Here is an 18,693-nt window from a genome sequence, read left to right on the forward strand (position 1 = left end):
GAGGATCTGAGATGGGTCTTCAGCAAGCAATGGGTAGAAAACAAGAGATGTCTGCAGCCTTGCCCAGTGGAGCACTCCCTGTGAGCACGTTAACAATGCACGTGTTCTTCCTTGCAGAATTACACATGCACTGCTGGTGCTGACTGCCACTGGCATCCCCAGACCTGTCTTGCTAGCACCTGCTGGGCTGCAGACACCTCCTGCACCTGTTCCTTAATGATGCCACCTAATCCTTAATCATTTTGGCAGACACAATTCCCGCCCCTGGAGGCGTGTTCAAAGAAAGACTGTTGCGTCTAAGGCCACATGTTGGCTGCTAGGAATGAGAGAGCTGCCGGGCAGTGACTGGATCGATGGATGCACGGAGAGGAAGCCCAGTCATTAGTTGAGTGTGTGCTGGACCATTCCATGGACTACCCTGGCTGATGAGTCACTGAAGTGTGGCTGATTCTTCTCAGCTAGTTCTGACTCTAGTTATATACTAGAGCCACACAGTCAGCCGACCAGAGCGCCACACAGAGATAGGTCACGACAACAGAGAACTGTCCCTCTCGGGGACAGGGTACAAGGAAGAGGAGACATTCCCCCTTGATAATGTGCCCAGATGGACACTTTGGGTAGTCAAGATCACTGGTATGGGATGTGTCCTACTTAGGACACTTTCCTGACTGGCAATCCCCCAAGTCTGAGGTTCAGGATATTAAGGGACAGTGGGGAACATACTGGACTAGCACAAGGCAACCTGGACTCAGGTCGTGCCTCTCACAGGGAGTGCCTCATGCATCCAGTGTGGTTCCTGAGGGTAGACAGATATGTCACGGTTTCCACTGCCCTGTCTTCCTCTGGTCTGCCCGTTCCCTCATTAATGTCCTTCTGCCACAAAAGTAGCATCCCTCATTCACCTTGGGCCTCTGCCATCATGGCCTCAGGAAGGGCCAGACATAAGTAGGAATCTAACTGAGGTTCTCTCTTGTGTTTTTATTTGGAGCAAGGTCAATGTCGTGAAGAACTGAGTAGGGCCAGAGACATGCCTTTCAGGGGGTAAAAATGGAAAATTTTCTGGATGCCCGTCACCTCACTGTCTTCCAAAAAGGCCTTCTTGACTGTCACGGACACTAGAGCTTCTCGAGGGCTGTGAGATTGTAGCATTGCGGGTATCCCCAGGTCCAGGAGGAGTTGCTCTCTGGGAGGTAGGGGCACTAGGCTGCAATGCCCATGGAAGCTACTAGCTCCCAGCACTGGCACCTCTTTCCCTCACACAAGGCCTGCCAGGAGAGACCCTGCCTCCAAGCTGCATCAGGACCCTGCCCATGTAGGAGAGGAGCGTGCTCCACAGCCCCGGCCCTCTCCAGCATCTGACTGCACTACTGCTGCAAGACAAGCCCCTCCTCCTGGACATGGTCCTTCAGCAGGCCCATAGGATGGGTGAGGGTAATTCGGAGCAAATGTCGGAGGCAGGCAAGAATACCTCCATGACCTTTCCCTCTCAGCTGACGTTTAGTGATAACCACAGCCTCCCTCTGGACTTCTGGGGCCACCAGGAAAGCCCCACCTCCCTTGAAGCATTTCTGCCTCAGCCTTAGCTCCTGTTGGATTTTCCATGCAGGAAGGCCTACGTGGAACTTAACAGGGCAGAGGCCCAGAGGACTTGCCCTGGCTATACACTACAGGCACTGAGTGGGGTGGCGCCTGCCAGCCCAGGCCCCAGGCCATTTTCTGACAGTCTTTCTGGCTGGGTCACAATAACTGCTAATAAGGTTGTTTGGGTAGGGCAGGGTGGGGCAGGAGACTGACTGCCAAGTGAGCCCCGTAGGCCTAAACCAATTTGTTGATTCAATTGTATGTGATTCAAACGCTCCGAGAATAGACTCTTTTTTTTTTCCAGGATGGGAACTCGTGCCCTCATCCCAGGCTGGAGAGCACCCAGAAGTCACTCAGAGATGCTGCAGCCCCTCCCTGTGGTCATTCTTGTGCTTGGGTCAGTGAGTGATAGGATGCCCAACTGCAGGGGAAACCCGCAAGCCTGCCTTGACCCCCTTCTTTGATGGCCATTGTAACCCCTCACCTGCCACCACCGCCACCTCATCCCTCACTCCTGGCCTGACTCTGTATTGCTAATAACCTTGGCTACGTCATGGTTTCTTAATGGTAGAAAAAAAAAAACTAAGGGAGTGGGGGAGCAAAGAGTTAAAGAGAGAGGGGCAAATGGAAGTGATGAGGGAACAGGCCAAAGGAGAGATTACCTCACCCCAAAGTCCGTGGGCACAGTGGGTGTCTGTGGTGACAATGACACTAGAGAACATAGCTATCCTGTTCACTGCTTTTAGCCTCATCTCTTGCTAGTCAGCATCCCGGCTCAGCTCACCGTCTGTCTCTCTCTTTTGCGTCCTCTCACTCTGAGGGACACTGGTGATGGCAGCGTCCACAGCGAGGGATGGGGAGGAGCAAAGCCCAGATAACTCGGAATCAGAGCAGCCAGCTACTTAGGAGGCATGGCCCTGTGAGGAGAGCTGTCTCAGGACGATGCAGCCCCAGCAGAGCCACATGCTGGTGTGAGCCCCACAGAAGTAAACCAGAAGGGTGTCTCAAACTCTGCCTGCCTTGGGGCTACTCAGGGGTGGGGGTACTGAGCGGCTTTGGAAAGAGGAGTCTCACCTTCCGAGAAGAGTGTTTGTCTGAGTTCTCCACATCTCCATCCAGGAGTGGCATGGCAAAGGAGCTCAGGTCCTGGGAGGAAGAGAGAGCACAAAGTCAAGGTTATGGCTCCTTGGGGCAGGTACGCATGCTCTAGGAGAGTACCACCGCCCTCTCCAAGAGTCCTCCTAAGGACCAGGCAGGAGCCTGGTAGGAATGAAATATTCTAAAGAGATGCTGTATTCCTCCCTTGGGCTACCAGACTATTGAAACAATGGAACTGAGAAATGGTATTTCTTCAGGAATCCCGGCCTCCTGAGGAGAAGGCTACAGAGCTTGGTGCCAACCTTATCATAAGAGATTTCACCCCATTCTGACAAGCTGTCAGACCACCTTGCAAAACACACTGGAGTCAAGAGACAAGGATGGGTTAATGATGGGCGGACTACATCTTAGCCAGGGGCTTACTTAGGTGAACCTCTCGTCCTGTTTTTAAATCTTGCTCTCATGCCAGGACTCAGAATATGGCCTTAGAGGGCAAGGGGAGGGGGTCACTGGGCCTCTTCACTCTTCTTCATTATGTGACCACACTGAATGAATGCTTTTCTGCTTTTCACTATTGCTTGTCTATTTGGCTGGCATACCAAAGAAGGTCTGAGCCTAGGTTAAGGATGCCAGGCTCAGTCGCCAGCCCTAACAACTCCAGTAGCATAGCTGATGTATCTCCATTTCCTTCCAGAACAACAAGCCAAAAGTCCAACAACAGCCCCCACCCATCCCCCAGCAAGCCAGAAAGAAGACAAAGACACAGACCAAAGGGATAAAAGATAAAGAGTCAAGGCAGGCAGGCAGGCTGAAATCATAGTGGCCTATCTGGGGATGATTTGGGCAGTGGCTGATGGACAGGACTTTCTCACTCGACATGAAACATGAGGCTTCTTTGAAGTGGTCCAAGGAAGGGTGTCTCCTGGAAAGATGATCACACTCGTGGGAGGTGTTGGAGCAGCAGATGAAGCTTATGATAGCGGCGGAGATGAATGGGAGTGGGTGGGGCTGTGTTAGTTTCTTTTCCTATTGCTGTAGTCAAATGCCAAGACAAAAGCAACTTCGGCGAGAATGAGCTTCTTCTGGTTCACAGTTTGGGTACAGCCCATCAGGAAAGCTGAGGCAGCGGGTGCTTGAAGCGGCTGGTCGCACACACCCATGATCAGGAATGGAGAGTCATAAAATGCAAGTTTTATGTGTGCTCAACTCACCCAGGGAACGGTCTGCCCACAGTTAAGATGGGGCTTCAGTGGACCCAATCCAGTCAAAGTGGCAGTCGGCACTAGCCATCACAGGGCTCTAATGCAGAACGGGGAGAGGTGGGAGGCTCATCGCTGAGTCAGGTGTAAGGCAGAAGCATCACCTTGCCTCGCCAGTCCTGCTCTTCCTGTGCCCTGCATGTGGTCTTGGAAAATGCCTACACACCAGATGGGCCACCCTCAAGTTTACAAAAACCAGTATCCTTAACACTTCATTTTTGTTTATTAAAAAATAATTGGAGTAAAATATATACAATAAAAATTATCATTGGGTCTCTGTGTGTGTCGTGCTGGAATGAGCCCAGGGTCATATATATGCTAGGCAAGCGCTATACCACTAAGCCCGCCCCTTCCATGGTTACTTAAAGTCTCTAATTCAGCGGCAGTTAAGCACACTTGAATCGTTTTACATCCATCACTACAACTGTCATGAGTGTGCAATGTCAGAATCAGACACGAACACAATTTCCTACCAAGTCAGCATTTACTGAGCAACAATTAACCACTAGCTCTTTCCGCTTCCTGGGCTGGAATTTGTAAGGAGTCCCCATTTTCTCCATAGCCAGCTGAGGCAAACACGGGTTCTTTTATTCCAATCGGAACTGCTGATATTAACCCTCAGCTCACACACATTGTGTATCACACAGCAGAGAGATCTGTGTGTGCACACACATGTTGGAGGCAGAATGACTATGAAGGGTTCAGGAGGCCGGCGGGGTTCAAGGAGTTTCAAAGAGGCCTTGCCGATAAGGGTGCAAAGAGAGGCGGTGAAAGAGGTTAGATCAGGTCTGAACCCAGCCAGAGGCAGCCTTTGCGGACTCCAGCCAAGCCACATAGTCAGAGATGAGCTGAGCCTCAGAGCTGAGTCAAGCTGCAGAAGTGAGGCGTGAGATGCTGGGCACAGGGCCTTTAGCAGCAAAGGCAGAACTAGGTCCAGACACAGAAATGCTTCATCAAAGCAGGGACCAACCCAAGCTGAAGTCTTAGACGGTTGCGAGTTCTCTGCCTGCCTCTCTCTTTCTCTCTCTCTCTCTCTCTCTCTCTCTCTCTCTCTCTCTCTCTCTCTCTCACGCACACACACACACACACACACACACACACACACACACACACGGTGGTTTGAATAAAATGCCCCATAGGCTCATGTATTTGAACACTTGGTGCTAAGTTGTTGTTGGTGCTCTCTGGGAGATTTAAGAGGCGTGGCCCTGCTGGTGAAGCACATCCCAGCGGACCGCTTTGAGAGTTTGAGGGCTCTAGCCTTCTTGAGTTGCTCTCTCTGTATCACACTTTGGTTCAAGGTATGAACTCTGCTTCCTGATCCTGCCACCATGTCGGCACCTTGTCACTATGTCTCCCCGCTATAACAGACCCCTGACCCTCTGGAGCAATGACCCACATGAACTCTTGCATCTTTAAGCTGCCTGAGCCATGGTGTTTTATCACAGCAATAGAAAGGGAACACAGACATGCACACATGCACCTCACCTGGTCGGATGACAGCTAAGTGAGACCATATCCCTCTTGGGGGCTGGGTGAGGAGGTCACAGCCTTCCCTCAGTTTGGTGTATTGGATGAGTTCTCACACCTGGCTTTCCTGATAGGGTTTTAATACTCTTGTGTGCTAATGTGGACTCAATTTACTTTTTGAGTTGATAGGGTGGTATGAATTTTAGGAATCTGTCACTTATCAGTCTGTGCCGTGGGTGGGACTGGGCAGATGGTGTTGTTTACACGCCCACAGAGTTGCAGAATCATTTTCCACCCTTAAAATGGAGTCAATAGCAGCTTGTAAAATGGAGTCTCTCAGGGAGACGCTCTGCCTGAGAACCATTGTTCTACACAATATGGAGTAACCAAGGTCAGGGCACAAGCTGATCTCAGCATCTATTTCCAGAAACTGTTCATCTCTCTAAGAAGAAACTCTGTAATCATCAACACCAAACCTACATACCTCCCTCCCAAACCCCAGCAAAAACCCTCTCTAGCTCTCATCTCTAGCAATCTGACAACTGTGGGATCTGCAGAAGATGAAAAGGCCATTGTCTGCCTGTGGCTGGCTTATGTCAGTTAGCACAGTCCTCAAGGGTCACTGAGTGTCATTCAGCCTGTGAAATCTACCATAGGTCATCAGAACCTCTTTCCCCTATACAGCTGAATTCTTTCCAATTTACGGCAGACCACATTTTGCTTATTTCATCTATAAGTAGATGGGCAATGGGGATGCTCCAGTCTTTGGCTCACCCTCAGGTCACAAGTTGAAATCTTGACTCCCGAGACTTCAGAAAAGAGCTGTTTGGAGGTGGGCTCTTTAAAGATGTAATTAAACTGAATCAAGATCATTACCATGAATGCTAATCTAATGGGACAGGTATACTAAGGGAGACATCAGGACATGGACACACACAGGGGGATAAACACGTGAGGACCAGGCAGAAAACAAGGAGGGGGGAGAGGGAGAGAGAGGGGGAGAGAGAGAGAGAAAAAAAAGGAGAGAGGGAGAGAGGGGGGGCTCAGAGCAATCTACAATTGTCCTCCATTGTGATGGCCCTAGCAAACTCAACAAACAGGCCTAAGAACATCTCTGCATGACTTTGCTTTTGATTCTGTCTTGTTGAATATAGAGAAGCAGAACTGCTGGGCACAAGGTGATTCTACATTTTTATGATGCACTAGTATACTGTTTGCTACAGTGGTGGTACCATGGTCCTCTCCGATTAGCAATACACAAGTTTCTGTTTCCTTTGTCCATATATGTATGTATGTACGTATGTATGCATGTACATATGTATGTATGTATTACATATGTATGTATGTACCCACTTACCTACCCCTCTTACTGTCTATTCATCCATCCATCTATCTATCTATCTATCTATCTATCTATCTATCTATCTATCTATCATCTATCTATCAATCATCTATCTCATTCACAGTACTGGGGATTGAACCCCTGTGCACCTTAGGCAAGTACTCTGCTCTGAGGTCTGTCCCCAGCAGCAATCTCCCCACATCCTACCCAACCCCTGTAACCTTCTATTGTCTCTGTCATCACAGCCACCCCACTAGGTGTGAGCTGCTATCTTCCTGGGCTATTTATTTGCATTTCTCTGGTGCCCAGCAGCTTTTTGCTTGCTATTGAGCAGTTCGTTACAGTCTCTGGGGAAAGGTCTGCTTAGGTCCTCTGCCCACGTTTACAGTCAGATTACCTGTTGCTGGGCTGTAGGAATTCTCTATGAACCCTGGACCTTAACCTTTTATTTGACACATGAGAGCAGGTATCTTCTCGTTCCACGCGCTCCTTCTCCGCTCTTCCGGCCGTGCCGGTAGATGCAGAGCTATCTCTCATCTGACTTGGTCACTTAATCTATTTTTCCTTTTGTTCCCCCTCTCCGTATAGTGTTGTATCCAAGCAACCCCCATCAAATCTAGATTCCTGGGGCTTTTCACAGATACTGTTTTTCACTAAGCTACATGTAGGCCTCTGATTCATTCAGAATTATTTTTTTAAATGTTATATCAAGTAACTGTGGCACTTTGTCCTTTTGCAGGTGGCTGTTCGGTTTCTCCAAGGCTGTTTGTTGAAATGATGGCCCTTTCCTCCTTGAAATGCCTTAGCACCCCCGTCAAAAATCAACTGCAGGCTACAGGGATGGCTCAGTGAGTACAGGTGCTTGCTGCAAAGCCTCATGACCTTGGTGTGACCCCGGGAGCCATATGCAGAGGGGGAGCTCTGATTCCTGCGAGCTGTCTGCTGACTTCACACATGTGCTGTGGCATGTGCACACAAACACACAAGATAAGCACACACAGCAGAAAGATGTGATGTGGTCGTGTCTTACGGTTTCTATTGCTCTGGGTTTCTATGCAATTTGGACACAAAAGGGTTTATCCCACCTTGCAGTCTATTTCCATCCTTGAGGGAAGTCAGGACAGGAACTCAAACAGGGCAGGAACCTGGAGGCAGGGTCCAATGCAGAGGCCATGGAGGAGTGCTGCTTACTGGCTTGTTCCCCATGGTTTGCTCAGGGTGCTTTTTTAAAATGATTTTTATTGAGCTCTACATTATTCTCTGTTCCTCTCCTTTCCCCTCCCTTTAAACCCTCTCCAAGGTCCCCATCCTCCCAATTTACTCATGAGATTTTGTCTTTTTCTACTTCCCATGTAGATTAGATCCATGTATGTCCTCATTGTTGTCTAGGTTCTCTGGGATTGTGATTCATAGGCTGGTTTTTTTGCTTTATGTTTATAAACCATTTGTAAGTGAGTACATATGATAGTTGTCTTTCTGAGGTCCAAGTTACCTCACTCAAAATGATGCTTTCTAGCTCCATCCATTTGCCTGCAAATTTCAAGATGGTATTTTTTTCTGCTGTGTAGTACTCCATTGTGTAAATGTACCACATTTTCCTTATCCATTCTTTGGTTGAGAGGCACTTAGGTTGTTTCCAGGTTCTGGCTATGACAAACAATGAAGTTTTGAACATAGCTGAGCACATGTCCTTCTGGCACAGTTGAGCATCCGTTGGATATATATCCAAAAGTGGTATTCCTGGGTCTTGAGGAAGGTTGTTTCCTAATTTCCTGAGAAATCACCACACTGATATCCAAAGGGGTTGGACCAGCTTGCACTCCCACCAGCAATGCAGGAGTGTTCCCTCTACCCCACAACCTCGCCAGCATAAACTGTCATCAGTGTTTTTGATCTTGGCCATTCCTGCAGGTGTAAAATGGAATCTCAGAGTTGTTTTAATTTGCATTTCTCTGATGGCTAAGGATGCTGAACATTTTCCTAAGTGTCTTTCAGCCATGTTGAGAGTTCTCTGTTTAGGCCTGTACTCCATTTTTTATTGGATTATTTTTTCTTTTGATGACCAATTTCTTGAGTTCTTTGTATATTTTGGAGATCAGACCTCTGTCTGATGTGGGGTTGGTGAAGATCTTTTCCCATTCTGAAGGCTGTCATTCTGTCTTGTTGATCGTGTCCTTTGCTTTACAGAAGCTTTTCAGTTTCAGGAGGTCCCATTTATTAATTGTTTCTCTCAGTGCCTATGCTACTGGAGTTAATTTAGGGAGTTGTCTCTTGTGCCAATGCATTCAAGTGTACTTCCCACTTTCTCTTCTATGAGGTTCAGTGTGGCTGGCTTTATGTTGAGGTCTTTGATCCATTTGGACTTAAGTTTTGTGCATGGCAATAGATATGGGTCTATTTTCATTCTTCTATCTGTTGATATTCAGTTATGCCAGCACCATTTGTTAAATATGCTTTCTTTTTTCCATTTGACATTTTTTCCTTATTTGTCAAAAATCAGGTGTTTGAAAGTGTGTAGATTAATATCTGGGTCTTCTATTCGGTTCCATTGGTCCTCTTGTCTGTTTTTATGCCAATACCAGGCTGTTTTCAGTAATGTAGCTCCGTAGTAGAGTTTGAAGTCAGGGATTGTGATGCCTCCAGAAGTTCTTTATTGTACAAGATTGTTTTGGCTATCCTGGGTTTTTTGCTTTTTCATATGAAGTTGAATACTGTTCTTTTAAGTTCTGTGAAGAATTTTGCTGGGATTTTGATGGGCATTGCATTGAATCTGTAGACTGCTTTTGGTAAGATTGCCATTTTTACTATGTTAATTCTAACTACCCAAGAGCATGAAAGATCTTTCCACTTTCTGGTGTCTTTTTCAATTTCTTTCTTCAAAGATTTAAATTTCTTGTCATACAAGTCTTCCACTTGCTTGGTTAGATATTACTCAGAGATATTTTATGTTATTTGTGGCTATTGTGAAGGGTGATGTTTCTCTGATTTCTTTCTCAGCCAATGTATCATCTGTGTACAGGAGGGCTACTGATTTCTTTCTTTCTTTTTTTTTTTTTTTTTTTTTTTTTTNCAGGGTTTCTCTGTAGCTTTGGTGCCTGTCCTGGAACTAGCTCTTGTAGACCAGGCTGGTCTCGAACTCACAGAGATCCGCCTGCCTCTGCCTCCCAAGTGCTGGGATTAAAGGTGTGTGCCACCACCACCCGGCGCTACTGATTTCTTGAGTTAATCTTGTATCCTGCTACATTACTGAAAGTGTTCATGAGTTGTAGAAGTTCCTTGGTAGGATTTTTGGGGTCGCTTATGTAAACTATCATATCATCAGCAAATAGTGAGAGTTTGACATCTTCTTTTCTGATTTGTATTCCCTTGATCTCCTTTTGGTATCTTACTGTTCTAGCTAGGACCTCAAGAACTATATTGAATAGATGTGGAGAGAGTGGACAACCTTGATTTCAGTGGGATTACTGGCAGTTTCTCTCCATTTAGTTTGATGTTGACTGTTGGTTTGATGTATACTGTCTTTATTATGTTTAGGTATGTTCTTTGTATCCCTGCTCTTGTCAAGATCTTTATCATGAAGAGATACTGTATTTTTTCAAAAGCTTTTTCAGCATCTGATGAGATGATTGTGTGGTTTTTATTTTTCAGTTTGTTTATATAGTGGATTACGTTGACAGACTTTTGTGTGTTGGACCATCCCTGCATCTTTGGGATGAAGCCATCTTGATCATGGTGGATGATGGTTCTGATGTGTTCTTGGATTCGATTTGTCAGTATTTTATTTAGTATTTTTGCATCAATGTTCATGAGTGAGATTGGTCTGAAATTCTCTTTCTTAATAATGTCTTTATTGGTTTGGGTATCCAGGTAATTGTGGCCTCATAGAAAGAGTTTGGCAATGTTCCTTCTGTTTCTTTTGTGTGGAACAATTTGAGGAGTATTGGTATTAGCTCTTCTTTGAAAATCTTGTAGGATTCTGAGCTGAAACCATCTGGTCCTGGGCTTTTCAGACTGCTTTCTTATAGAACCCAAGGCCGCCAGCTCAGGGATGGCACCACCCACAACGGTTTGGACCCTCCTCTATCAATCAGTAATTAAGAAAGCGCCCTACAAGTTTGCCTACAGCCAGATCTTATGGAGGCAATTTCCCCTCAGAGGACTCTAGTTTGTGTCATGTTAACATAAAACCAGCCAGCACAGACCATAAATATGAGGATTTATGGGCTCTTTGTTTAGCAATGTGTTAGTTTGTATTCTGCTTGGAATGTTTCTCAATACCTTAAACTCTCAAAGGCCACTCTTTCAGAGCTTCCCCCTCACTCCCAGGGAGCTGACAGGAGTTCAACTACTTAGGGTTAGTACCAACAGTATCTTCCCAGCCCTTAGCACAGGCTGGACCCGATGCTTCATATAAATGGCCCAGGCCTGCTGCTGTCTTCCAGCAGCTTTTCCACTCTCTGGCTGACCTCTTGCTCTTTCTGCCTAGCCAACCTTACTCAAATGCTGGCCTGTGCCATGATCGGCTTCCACTGTCCCGGCAAAACCTCACTCAGGTTTCGGCTTTGGCCTGGTCCCACTCTGGCTGAGATAACTTCTCTCTCTCATCTGTGTTTACAAAGCTTCAGATGTGCCTTTATTATGGGATACACAGCTCTGAACTAAAGTCAGGTTGACTTCTGTAACTTTGAGTGTGTCAAGGGCAAGAGGAAAGCCATTGTCGATGGCGCCCTGTGAAAGGCAGTTGGTGTTTACTGTGTTTGAGCTAGCTCACGTTTGGATTAAGTCCTGATCAGGCCCCTCCTTTCCCAGCAGCCAGTAATGAGGGAGGGCACGCAGGGTGTGCACAAGGCCAGCTGCAAGGTCACTGGGAAGGGGGTGGGGGTGGAGGGATCGTGCTGACGCTTTTATGGCTACTTTTAAAGAGCAACATTCTTCTCCAGCTTCTAACACTGGCTCAGGGGCTGCTGTTTCCCGTGAAACAGCCTGTCAACAATACCTGACGGCCACTCCAGGAAGCTGGATGCTTTAGCAATCGACTAAAAGAGGCTTGAGACCTTAAAACAAGATGTTCTGCACAGAGCTGGGACCAGAACACTCTCATCAAGGTTCGCTTACAGAAGCATGAGCGCAACCCACCAGGGAAGTCCCCTGGCACTGGTGACTGACCGGCTTTACTGGAAGACTCCCGTGTTCCACATTCCAGGACTCTAATCTGGGCTCTCATCTCTCAGTGTTCAAGATACCCATACACCTTGGGGGACATTGTGGAAAAATCTCTCTCTGCAACTATGGAAAGCAGTTTGTTGGCTCGTGGAACAAAGAGGCCCTGGCTTCTCTGCTCAACCAACCCTGCAGGATGCTAGGGCTCCTGGAGCTTGCCCTGTGCACACAGAGTAAATTCGAACCCCTACCTGAGCCTCAGGCTCCCCTTACTGCTGTGATCTGTCTGCTACAGACCCCAAACCTTCTGTCACAGACACATGGTGATGGCATCTTCCTGCACTGCAGAGGGACAGTGAGATGTGGGAAGAGAGATGCTAGCAGAGGCAGCTTGGCATTGAGGCACGTGCCAGCTGCATGGAATGTATTAGACCAAGACCACTTGATGGCCATCTGGCTCTCTGGAGACAGTCAACTTTCAAGATTTGGACGGCTAAAGCCAACTGTTAGGAAACACCAGGAATCCCCTGAAGTCTAAACCAGCTTTAAAATCAGTTCAATGGATCCCCCAGCCTCACCTGCCCTTAGAAACACAGCAAAGACTAGTGTAGCACAAAAAGTAAGGACTTAAAGACAGTGCCATGTTGACCTGTATGTTGTAGCGGTATTATGTGGGAATGTGTTTCTCTGTACACATGCTTGTGGAGGCCAGAGGACGACTTCACTCATCATTCCTCAGATGGTCTCTCAGTGGACTGGAGCTCATCAAGTAGGCTAGGCTGACCAGCCAGAGAGCCAGAGAGAAATATGCATGTCTCTGAAGTTATAAATTGCTTTTTACAATGCTTATCTATGCCACTGAACATGGAGAAATTGACTTGGTGTCTAACTAGAAGGTTTGCCCCTACTGACTCAAGTTACTGCTATTAGGAGGTGGCTACCACGAGCTACTGGAGAAGAAGGGCAACCATCAGGAGCTCCCAGCTAAAGACCCTGGAATCTACAATGATCAACCGCAATTTATACTGGTACAACAGTGGCACAAACGTTGTTAGCAACCAACCACTTTTCCATGAGATGGAACCCCTATCTGACACTGCAAAAGTGGCCCAGAACCCGAAACTAGATAGGTCATAGAATTAGGATAAAACTTGATACTCTTATTCTGCTAAAAGAACATAGCAATAATGACCACTAATAACATATCTGGGACCAACGCCTTGCTCAGCCCTCGTCAGAGGAGCTTCTTCATGTAGAAGGTAGGAATTAGCACAGAGACTGAACAGTGCAAAGACTGAGAGACTTTGGTCCATCTCAAAGCCAGCACACCTGACACTTTACCCTGAGAAGGGTCATGAGGATTTGGACCACTTAGGGATTCTCTCCCAAGGAGAATATGAGACTTTGGTCCATCCACTTCTAAATGACATGTCTTCAACAAAGTTCTTACCTTAAGGCTCAGGGATCTATGCAGAAGAGGTCCAGAAAGACTGTAAGAGCCATAGGTGATGGATGACTATATACTGTATGTATTAATTATGTAAAAATTAAATAAATTAAAATAAATAAGTAAAAATAAGTAAATAAAATCTTCAAAGTGAGCAGCAAGTAAAAGAAATAAAATAATAAAGATAAGAACACAAATTAATGAAAGTAATAATAATAATAAATAAATTGCTTCTCAATCGCTCTGTTTTTTCACGTGGATTCTGAAGATCAGACTTAAGTCCCTGTGCTTCTGCGGCAAATACTTTACCAATTGAACCATCTCCCCAGGCCAAGGTTTTGCTGTTATTTTGAAAGACAGTCTTATGTTTTCCAGACCAGCCTCAAACTTATGTGTGCCCAAGACTAGCCTTGAACTCCTGATCCTTCTTGCTCCACCCCCCAAATTCTAGGATGACAGCTGTGTGTCACCACACTCAGGTGTGCCAAATCCTCAGCTAGCCCTCAACAGGTCCTTGTGTCCCACACCACAAGCAGGGAAGGCTAGTGGTATCCCAGTCCATAGATGAAAATGCTGGAGGTGAGGGATGTTTAAGCCATTAAACTAGACTTTAATTAAAGTTAATTAATGCTAGTGTAGTCTTTAAGCCAATACTAGACTATACTACAGCAGCCCAAGGTCCTACAGCACAGCTCTGTGTGCTCACAGATCAGAGACCTTTACAACAGACCCATCCACCTCCTCGGGAATAGAGGTCAACAATGAAGGGTGACAGGCTTTGACGACAGGGTGCTCTTCTCAAAGCCAGCTCGCCCGACACTTTACCCTGAGAAGGGTCGCAAGGATTTGGGCCACTCAGGGATTCCCTCCCAAGGAGGGTATGATACAAACTTTCTTTTAAGCTCTTCTTTGTAGCTAACAGATGCTGTGGTAAAGTACAGAAAGATACAAACACCTCACCCCAACTGAAGCCATCTCTTCACACTTCAGGGCTGTTTTGTATAGTTCTCCACCTGGATCCTCCCCTCTACCTACTTACCTCTTATCTCAGTATTTCCCCATAAGACAAACAGACTTGGGAATGCTTAGACTATCTGATTCAGGGATTCTTAAAGGCTGGGCGTGTTTTTCTCCGGATTTAGCCCCAGCCACAAAGAAGTGACACGATTTGGCCTGTGTTCCTGATGTCCTGTGTCTTTCCAGAACTCCACTGTTGTTGCAGCTGGGACACCCCAGAAAGAGGGCTGACAAGACCATAGAACAGCTGCCAGGGACCCTGCCTCTGAAGGACACGGGCTCTTAGATGTCAGAGTCACGGTAGAAAATCCTGTTTTTGAGTTCTACGGGGTTAGGAATACATCTGGATGGCTTTCATTCTCTACCCTACTGAGCGGACCTAAGGACCCAGAGCACCCCCTGGAGCTACCCTGGGCCATGAGCCAAGGACCCCTTCCAGGCACAGGGACAGAGCCACAGGGACAGAGCGGTGAGACTCTGTTCCGTTTACTCTGGGAGCTGGTGGGGTGAGGGGTGGGCGCTCTTGGGCATGTTGGCACTGCAACTTTCCTGTCCATCTGTCAAACGAGAGGGTCTGAGAAGATAATTTCAGCTTGCACCAGCCTGTTTTCGGCTGGACAACGGGAGGGTTCAGGAGCTTACAGGAGTGCTGTAAGAGCTGGAGCAGAGGGTGGCTGGGACATAGACCATATCCTATCCCAGACAGTGGAAAAAGCCGCTTCTGCACCTCCGTGCGTTAGGTAGCTCACTCACGAGCACAGGTGAAGGGGCTGCCTCCAAGAATGCTCCACAGAGGAAGAACTAGGACAGTTACACACCTGCCTTCCCAACTCTCTGTGCCTCTTGAACATCATCTTAAACCCAAACCCTTAGACTGACATCTGAGGCCGTTGACCCTAAGGACCTGGACGTCAGTGCAAAGCCAGTATACAATACTTGCTATGACCCTTAGTGTGACCTCCTGGGATTTCTACCTGTACTTCCTCTTTCTAGCTGCCTTTTCTATCTGGAGTCATGGACATGGTGGGTGGCTCCCGGGTCTCTAATTGCATCTGAATCTAAGATGTCTTTATGGTTTGAGCCTGCCTCTCCTAGCCATGGCCCTGGCAAGCTCTTCAGGTGGGAAGTGGCTGTGCTCGGGCCAGACTTATGCAACCCCTAAAAACCACCAAATGGGTGGTGGTTCTTGGTACTGGTGGGTGATAGGTGAAGGCCAGAGCCATGGTCAATTGGAGTCTTTGAGCAACTCTCCTGTTATATAACTGCTCTGAGAAGAAGGAACAAATACCGAGTCACCAGAACTGGGTAGCAGAGGGACAGCGGCCAAGTGAGGGAAAGCCTCAACTCAACCTTAGGAGAGTTTCCAGGTTGATGGTTAGGATCCTGTGGTTCTGTCTGTAGCCCAAGAGATTTCCTGATGTCAAATCCACACTCCCGACCCCTCCCCCACACACACACAGTTGGTCACTCTTGCAGTCCCCTCCCCTCTCACTTAGACATGACTGTCAGCTAGCTTTGTCCTGGTATCCCAATTCCTTACCAGCCTATGCCAACAGTGGCTTCTCTAGTATGCTTGCAGGACCAAACCATGAGCTTCATTTGTTTGACAAAGGCTCTTGCTACACAGCCCAGCCTGGCCCTCCTGCCTCACCTCCTGAGCGCCGGGAGGACAGTTATGTGCCCTACAGCCCAGCCTGGCCCTCCTGCCTCACCTCCTGGATCCGGGGAGGACAGTTATGTGCTACCCTATGTGGCCCTATATTTCATGCCCTTTCCTGTATGAGTTACTTTGCTTTCAATTTCACCGAATACCTTACAGAAGGAAGGGTTTATTCTGCTTAACAGTTTGAGGACACAGTCCATTCTGGTAGCAAAGCCATGGGGTTGGGAGCTCGAGGTAGCTGGTCACATATCCAGCATCAGAACACAGAGGAGATGGATATCTGCAGCCAGCTTGCTTGCTGTGTTTACTTCAGTCCAGGATCCCAGCCCAAGGAATGGTGTTGCCCACAGTTAGAGGCATCTTCCTACCTTATAGTCAATCAGATCTAGAATAAGACTCATGGGCATGCCCAGAGGTTGCTCTTCTTGATCTCGTTAAGTAGCCAGTGGTGATTAGTCATCATTGTGCTGAGCATGGGCAGCTGGGGAGCCCATGAGCCACACTGCTGATCCTCCATGCCCTCCCTCAGGACCCTCCCTCAGAATCCTTTCCTCGGCCCCTGCTAACGTCTCACACGCGGAAAGTCATCTTACTTCTCAAGAGCCTTAGAAGTCCAGTCTTCAAATCCTCCACAGCACACGGTGGGGCTGTGAAAATCACATAGGCTGTCATGAAGTCCCTGTGCACCCTTTATACTCCTGGCAGCCAAGACCAAGACGGTGGGGAGGGCAAAGGGCACACTACTCAGGGTTGTTGACCCAGAATGGTCTCTCATCTTCATTTGAGCCCGGAGGCTCCTGCCTCTCTGTGACAGGAGAGCTGGTTCTCCCTTTTCCAAGCAGAAGGCAGGCTGACTGAATACCTTCTCAGCCATTCAGAAGAGGTCGGCAGGGCTTGCAAGCTACTCCTGGTGTTCCTGCGCTTGGCCAAGGCTGCACGGAGGCCCAGAAGGACCTGCCACTTTCCTTACATTACATTACATCTGAGGACACTGTCGAGGGGGACTTGTGTCATCTCTGACCTGCTCTGGACTAGGTCATGCCAAGGGATACCTAAGGACCACCCACATTGCCTCCCTGTTTCCAGGCCCCCCAGCAGTTTCTTACTAACAACTGTTCCCAAGCAGGGATGAGCCCAGAGTCTGCCATCATGGAGAGGCTGGTAACTCCGGTCAGTGTGCTACCCACGGAAAATTGGTGGCTTCAGTCAGCCTAGTGTCTTGTTTCCTTCCAGTCTTGCTGTGATCCTTCTGGGAGACGTGAGAATAGGGACAGGGGTGTCCATAGGGATCAACTGGGTGGAAATCAGGAGGGCCCAGGATGCACAGGTGTGACAGCTAAGCCAGGCAATCTGCACAGTCATCTCCTTTGACCACCCCAGACATAGTTACTGCTCCCTGCAGATGGCGCTGCCTGGTTACAGGTTGCTTCCGCCATCCAGAACAGCTTTCCTCTCCACAGGGGCACCTGCAGACCCTAGCCAGAAAAAGAGAAGAAGGGGGTGCCGTGGAACATGGAATAGGAGACAGGTAATTGGATATGTCAGCCCCAAGTCCACCGACTCTCGTGGGCAGATCAGGTAGTATTGGGAGCACGCCCTGCAGATGTGGCTAACACCAGCAGTCAGTGGGCTACATGGCTGGCAACTGCTCTCCGAACTATGGGGGAATGACTTGCCATAAGCTGCAGGCCTGGAGTGCAAACAAAGGTTTCCAGAAGAAAGAAAAATTTTGCTTCAAAGACCACAGCATCTACTAATGGGTTTCTCTGTGGTCAGTCTGTTCTGTGGATTTAGGTTGCCCTACTCCAACAGACTCACATCAAACCCTGTAAGTAAAAGGTTTGTATCTATTATAAAAATTTACATATTTTGTATAATCAATAAATTTATATATTAGCTATCTCCTTAATATATGCATAAAATATTTTGAAATAGAAGACAGAGCTATTGATATGCATCAATCTCCTTTCTATATATTTCCTTCCTTCCTTCCATCCGTCTTCTTTCAAAGGCCTTGCCTCTGCAGCATCAAGGTCGTAACGGAGATCTAGGAAATCGGCATGCATCACTGGAAGGTTCTGGGGCTACCTGGTGAGAGCATCCCTCAGCTGACAGGTGGGTACTGTATCTGCAGAGGCATCCCGGGATTTCCTGAGAACCCATGTGATATGTAAAGGAAATGGGTGTGCAAGGGGAGAAAGGTGGGTGTGAGAGGTTGCCTGCCCTGGGAGTATCCGCACATCTGGAAACAGTCAGTGAATTACTACGGAAGAACATCTACTGTGTGGACCTGTTGAAATAGGAGCGGCAGGGCTGCATCCCCAGCACCTGGCTGCCCGCATGGCTAGCTTATGCCCAGAAATAATTACACGGAAACTGTATTCTTTCAAACACTGCCTGGCCCGGCTAGTTCCAGTTTCTTATTGGCTAGCTCTTACATATTGTTCTAACCCATTTCTAATATTCTGTGTAGCCCACGAGCTAGCTTACCAGGGAGGATCTTAACCTGCGTCTGTCTGGAGCAGGAGAATCATGGCGACTCCCTCACTAAGCTTCTTTCTCCCAGAATTCTCTTCTGTTTTCTCCACCCACCTAAGGGTGGGCCTATCAAGGGGCCTAGGCAGTTTCTTTATTAATAAGAAATCACTCCCACATC

At 47.7% G+C, this 18,693-nt stretch overlaps 1 protein-coding gene across 5 annotated transcripts in view; it reads right to left on the minus strand.

Moving 5' to 3' along the window:
* Prkag2 (protein kinase AMP-activated non-catalytic subunit gamma 2) overlaps positions 1 to 18,693 on the minus strand; it is a 272,656-nt gene that overhangs the window by 185,313 nt on the left and 68,650 nt on the right. For all 5 annotated transcript variants that reach the window (XM_050123663.1, XM_050123665.1, XM_050123662.1 and 2 more), the window contains exon 2: positions 2,656 to 2,727. In XM_050123663.1, coding sequence (XP_049979620.1) covers positions 2,656 to 2,727 — 72 coding nt within the window. The remainder of the gene's footprint in view (positions 1 to 2,655; positions 2,728 to 18,693) is intronic.

Source organism: Alexandromys fortis, unplaced genomic scaffold (genome assembly GCF_014885135.2).
Source record: "Alexandromys fortis isolate MF-2015 unplaced genomic scaffold, M_Fortis_MF-2015_v1.1 scaffold_217, whole genome shotgun sequence".
Classification (NCBI taxonomy): Eukaryota; Metazoa; Chordata; class Mammalia; order Rodentia; family Cricetidae; genus Alexandromys; species Alexandromys fortis.